Raw genomic sequence first — 6448 nt, 5'->3', positions numbered from 1 at the left:
GCTGCACCTGGCCCAAATTCATTTTAAAATAACAATAATAAACCCATTATATTTTAACATAAATATGTTTTTATGAAAAATGACTATTTTCCATAACAAATTTTAGTGAAAAATGTGGCATTGTTTTATATTTTTGTAAATCTTATTTAATGTCTGGCTTAATAGACAGCTGGATTCTTATATCCGTTTCTATATGCAGTCTGTGATATCACATATCATGGAGCCTCTGGAAAACACCATGGTGCCCTCTTGAGAGAGTAAGAGTGAAAAGAACAATTAAAATGGTTTGACCTTACATATCCTTCCTCAGATAGGGGATTCCTGGACCACATTTTGAGAATAGCTCCTCTAGACCAAACCAGCTACCACCTGGGCATATTTTTTGTTTTGTGTGAATATTGAATATCTGTGTTTCTTTGAAACATGACTAAGAGGAAGATTTATAAGTGAGGGAGTTTTGTATAAAATTCCTTTTACAAGATAGCATTAAAAAAAATCTATTTGTTTTTTAAGAAACTTGGAAAATCCCTAGTTGTTTTTAGGTACTACTTTAGACAGGAGACTAAAACTTTTTATTTATTTATTTTTTTGAGACAGGTTGTTCGGGCTGGAGTGCAGTGGTACCCTGACAGCTCACTGCAACCTCGAACTCCTGGGCTCAAGGGATCCTTCCACTTCAGCCTCCTGAGTAGCTGGGACTACAGGCGTGTGCCACCATGCCTAACTAATTTTCAAAAATTTTCAGCAGAGACCAGGGTCTAGCTGTGTTGCCCAGACTGGTCTCAAATCCTGGCCTCTTAAAGTGCCGTGATTATAGGCGTGAGCCACTGCACCTAGCCTGAAACATTTTTTAAAACTTTCCAAGGCTTATGTGGTTCTCTTTGTATAGAGTATACTTCACTCGGTAAAGTTTGTTTACTCACCCCCTTCCTGTTCCATTTTATTCTGGATCTAGCTGAAGCTCCTTCAGGAAGTACCCCCTGACTACTTCCAACTCTTCATGACTTTGCCTTTTCTCTGTAACATTTATCGTTGGCCTTTGGATCCTGTCCTCTTATATCTTGTACTATTATTGCTATTTTTATTTTGATACAGTGTCTCTGTCACCCAAGCTGGAGTGCAGTAGCACCATCACAGCTCACAGCAACCTCAGCCTCCTGGGCTCAAACAATCCTCTCGCCTCAGCCTCCTACATAACTGGGACTGTAGGTGTGCACCACTACGCCTGGCTAATTTTTAAAAAATTTTTGTAGAGATGGAGTCTCACTCTGTTACCCAGGCTGGTCTTGAATTCCTGGGCTCAACCAGTCCTCCTACCTCAGCCTCCCAAGTGTTGGGATTACAGGCATGAGCCACCATGCCTGGCCGTATCTTATATTATTCATCTCTTTTAATTTTGTCCTTTCTGTTAACTAGAGACTCCAGGGCAAGGGACTTTATCTGAAGTATTTTGTCCTCAGTATGCTGTAGACCTCAAAAACAAATGTTTATGATTAATTAGATCTTTTAAATGCCTCAGGATACAGCTGCTGCACCTTCTCCCTCACGGTATATTCCACAACATGTTTTGTCTCTTTCCAAACACAAATTGTATTATCTGGTCCAAATTGGTAAACTGGATTTTTCATTTCCTTGGATGTAATTATATTGTATATTCAAATGATGTAATAGTCATCATTAAGTTAGAGTTATCTCCAGTATCTTATTTTCCTGCTGTTATATGCAGGTGGATCATGAGGTCAGGAGTTTTGAGACCAGCCTGGCCAACATGGTGAAACCCTGTCTCTACTAAAAATACGAAAACAAAATTAGCCTGGCGTGGTGGCATGAGCCTGTAATCCCAGCTACTCGGGAGGCTGAGGCAGAATTGCTTGAACCTGGGAGGCGGAGGTTGCAGTGAGCCAAGATCGCGCCACTGCACTCCAGCCTGGGCATCGAGAACAAGACTGTCTCAGGAAAAAAAAAAAAAAAAAAAAATGTAGTGTACTAAAACTTAGAGTATCGTTGGATTATTGAATGTCTCAAGGGTTCAGCTAAGAACCTAAATATATTGTCTGTTTTTCCTTCAACTGAGAGGTCTCATGTTTTGTGTTTACACAGACATTTTAACACAATTCTATTATCTCTGCAGCTGTGGATTTCTTTAACCAGATCAACATGTTATATGGAACTATTACAGAATTCTGCACTGAAGCAAGCTGTCCAGTCATGTCTGCAGGTCCGAGGTACATATACTGCCTATTATATAGGTGTTTGGATTAGTTTTACTTTATCACCAGTTGGTATAAATTAAACAATTAAGATTTGTTATTCATTTGTTTGTTTGAAGGTGATTCAGTTTTATTGGTTCTTGACTACTTACCCATAAGCTTTTAGTTATTGTGTAATTTTTGAATTTTATTTATTTTGAGACAGAGTCTCGCTCTGTTGCAAGGCTGGATTGCAGTGTGATCTTGGCTTACTACAACCTCTGCCTTCCAAGTTCAAGCGATTCTCATGCCTCAGCCTCCCAAGTGGCTGGGATTACAGGCGTGCGCCACCACTCCCATCTAATTTGTGCATTTTTAGTAGGGATAGGGTTTCACCATGTTCCCCAGGGCTGGTCTCAAACTCCTGGCCTCAAGTGATCTGCCCACCTCGGCCTCACAAACTGCTGGGATTAAAGGTGTGAGCCACTGCGCCTGGCCAGCTATTAGTTATTATTAAATACTTTGGTATGTGGGTACTCCCTGTTTTCATTTTTATGTTTCATCATAGTTTCATCATAGTAAGTCTGAATGTTTTGTTATAGAAGTAAACAGAAATTTGAGTTATGTTTGTCTTGAATTGCAAACATTTTATTTTTTCAATTTTATTAATAACATGTTTCCTGTTTCTAGTTTTTAAATGAATTTCTTGAAAGAGTTTTTAGTTGATCTTTTAATATTTGATTATTTTTTCTGGTGCTTATTTAGTATTTAAAGCAGCACAATTTTGAAGTAATTATCTGGCTTGAAGATGCTAGATTTAAAAATGTTTTGACTTTAATAAATTTCAAGAAATACTGAAAAGATGGAACTCTATCAGTCATAATATTAAGTCCATCATATGATGGGATTTATATTTGCTGTGTTTCCTTCCAGTTTTTTTTTTTCTTATAATAAATGACTGATTTTATGGATGATAGATGTTATCAAGATGTTTGCCTTTTGAAAAAGATTGTCCTTTCTGACTTTGCTACAAGTGTAAAGGAAAAAAGATCCCTAATGAGTTTGTAGTCCTATTTTTATTACAATATTTTAGGAAGAATGTTTTCATTTTATATTGTGTTAAGTTATATTCCTCAAGCTTTAAAAGAAATTAAAATAAACAGGAAAATTAAACTTACCTCTGGCTCAAATGCTTTACACAGTGATGTTTTGTATAACTCTTGTTAATCCTTCTAGCTCAGCAATGGTAAGGGGGGAAGTATGCATGCCTAATGTGTATCTCTAACACCTGGCCCACAAAACAGAGTTTTATAATATTGGCTCCATTGATGATAATAAATTGATGAACAAGAATCTCAGAAGAATGTAATGGATCCATCGGCTCCATACCCAGCCCTCAGCAACCTTCTGCCTTACAGGAATGCAGTTCCTTCCTGTTTCCCAGGGCTGTGTTGTTAATAAAACATCTATCCTGGCATTGCCTCCTGCCACATTATCTCCCTTTTTTCTTCCATTTATAACTGTCACTTTCAGGATAATTCTATAGAGGACTTATAGTAATCTTCAGTAGAACTTAAGGTGATTTATTAAAGTTAGATATAACTTCTATTGACAAAACGTGAATGAACCTGTTTTAATTACAACTTGCACATTTGTTAATATTTTTGAAAAATCAGTAAAACATTTTTCTCTCCAGATATGAATATCATTGGGCAGATGGTACTAATATTAAAAAGCCAATCAAATGTTCTGCACCAAAATACATTGACTATTTGATGACTTGGGTTCAGGATCAGCTTGATGATGAAACTCTTTTTCCTTCTAAGATTGGTGAGTTAACATTGTGGAAATATTCTTTCTTTTTTTTAAATTTTATTTTATTAATATAAATAGAGATGGGGGGTTTTTGCTGTGTTGTCCAGGTTGGTCTCAAACTCCTGGCCTCAAGTGATCCTCCTGCCTTGGCCTCCCACAGTGCTGGGATTACAGGCTTGAGCCTCCGTATCCAGCCTGTTTCTCTTTTTGAATGATAAATCTGTTCTTTTTAACATTGTTATACTCGTAGAGACTGCCAAATTCTCCTCCAAAAAGTTTGTACCAACATATACTCCCCCCAGCCATGTTTGTGTTTGCCTGTATTTCTTTACCAACACTGGTTATTACTCATTTTTTAATCTTTTCTAATTTGGTTAAATTTCTGTTTTAATGTACATTTAAAAAGTGTTGATGAAATTGAGCATTTTAGATTTTTGTTTGTTTCATTGATCATTGTGTATTTTCTGTTTATATCTTTCATCTATTTCTGTGTAAAGGATATCAGCGCTTTGTCATACATGTTGTATATGTTTTTCCCCAGGTTACCTTTTGTCTCATTTTGTTCATGGAGCATTTTTGCTATACACAACCTTATTTTTTTGTCCTATTGTATCTTTTATGACTTGGTTTTAATATAACAATTAGAAAGCTTTTCCCTGCTTCAAGATTATAAAAATATTTCTTCATGTTTTCTTTTTTTTTTAATTTTTTGATACAGAGTCTCTGTTGCCCAGACTGGAGTGCAGCGATGCAGTCTTGGCTCACTGCAGTCTCCACCTCCCAGGTTCAAGCAATTCTCATGCCTCAGTCCCTGGGTAGCTGGGACTATAGGCACATGCCACCATGCCTGGCTAATTTTTGTATTTTTAGTAGAGACGGGGTTTCACCATGTTGGCCAGGCTGGTCTTGAACTCCTGACCTCAAGTGACCTGCCTGCCTTGGCCTCCCAAAGTATTGGGATTATAGGCGTGAGCCACCATGCCTGGCCAGGCAGGTTTTTTTCCCTGAATGCTACATTAATTTGTTTCCAAATGGAAATACTAGTCAGTTTGTCCCATTACCATTTATTAAACACATTTGCCTTTTCTCCCGATTATCTGAATGCGCACAACAAATTGCCATATATTTTTGCGTGTTTTAGACTCTTTATCTGCTTCTATAGAAATTCCACACATTAGTGACTGTGGCCCTGCATCTGTTAGCATCTTGTAAGGCTGGTCTCCCTTCCTTGCTCTTTTTCAGAATATTCACAGCTATTCTGGGATATTTGTTTTTCCAAAGAACTTAGAAACATTTTGTCAAGGTAAAAAAAAAATTAGGTTTTAATTATGACTATATTTAATTTTTATAGATAGGGATTCTTTTTTTCTTTACTGAATCTTCCTAGCCAAGAACAAGATATTGTTCATTTGTGTCTTTAGCTTTATTTTCTCTTGTAAAATTCTGTAGTTTATGTCAGTTGTTCAAGTTTTAATTTTATTCTAGGGATTTTATGTCTTTTATTGATAACATAGTTTCCAGCTGGTTATTTAGTGTATAGGAAAGCTGTTGGTTTTTACTTTTTAATTAAAAAAAATTTTTTTTTGAGACAGGGTGTCACTGTGTTCCCCAGGCTGAAGTACAGGGGTGTGATCACAGCTCACTGCAGCTTTGACTTCCTGGGCTCCAGTGATCCTCCCACCTTAGCTTCCCAAGTAGCTGGGACTGTAGGCATGCACCACTACACCTGGCTAATTTTGTTTGTGTTTTGTAGAGATGAGGTCTCGTTATGTTTCCCAGACTGGTCTCAGACTCCTGGGCTTAAGCAGCCCTCCTTCCTCAGCCTTCCAAAAGTGTTGGAATTACAGGTGTCAGCCACCAGCACTGGCCCAGCTGTTGATTTTTATTTAAATTTTATAATTAACCATCAGACTCTTTTTCTGTTAGTTTTTGGTTGGTTCTCTTGAATTTTTAAAGTATACAACTGTGTCATGTTAAGATAGTGTTCATTTTGCCTCTTCCTTCCTGATAATATATTCTTGTTTTACACTTATCTGATTGCACTGAGTGGTATTTCAAGCGCAAAACTGAGTGGTGGTGATGATGGCAGACATCCGTTTCTTGCTTTCTTACTATTATGCAAGTACCTCTAGTATTTCTGCAGTAAGCAGAAATCTTGGCTTTTGGTTAGAGGTGTGTGGATTTTTAAAAAATTATATTAATGAAAAATATCTACCATTTACATTACAAAAGTTTTTTTAAACGAGGAATGGCTATAGCGTTTATCAGATACTTTTCCAGTATCTGTTGCCTGTGACCCCAAGGTTTTCTCTATTTTTTAATAAAAATATTCTGCTGGAAGAGTCTTTCTTATTTGTTAATATTTGAGTTTGGCATCAGTGTTCATGGATGAAATCAATCCTTGTCATTTTTAACTTAAGATTATTTTATAAGCAACATATTTT

At 36.8% G+C, this 6448-nt stretch overlaps 1 protein-coding gene across 1 annotated transcript in view; it reads left to right on the top strand.

The window, feature by feature from the left end:
* Window positions 1-6448, top strand: part of MOB1A (MOB kinase activator 1A) — a 28549-nt gene that overhangs the window by 9455 nt on the left and 12646 nt on the right. The window contains exons 3-4 of the mRNA XM_011980760.1: window positions 2132-2225; window positions 3886-4048. Of these exons, the coding sequence (XP_011836150.1) occupies window positions 2132-2225; window positions 3886-4048 (257 nt within the window). The remainder of the gene's footprint in view (window positions 1-2131; window positions 2226-3885; window positions 4049-6448) is intronic.

The sequence above is a fragment of the Mandrillus leucophaeus genome, unplaced genomic scaffold (genome assembly GCF_000951045.1).
Source record: "Mandrillus leucophaeus isolate KB7577 unplaced genomic scaffold, Mleu.le_1.0 Scaffold216, whole genome shotgun sequence".
In the NCBI taxonomy this organism is placed as follows: Eukaryota; Metazoa; Chordata; class Mammalia; order Primates; family Cercopithecidae; genus Mandrillus; species Mandrillus leucophaeus.
This window is presented reverse-complemented; position numbering and strand designations above follow the sequence as displayed.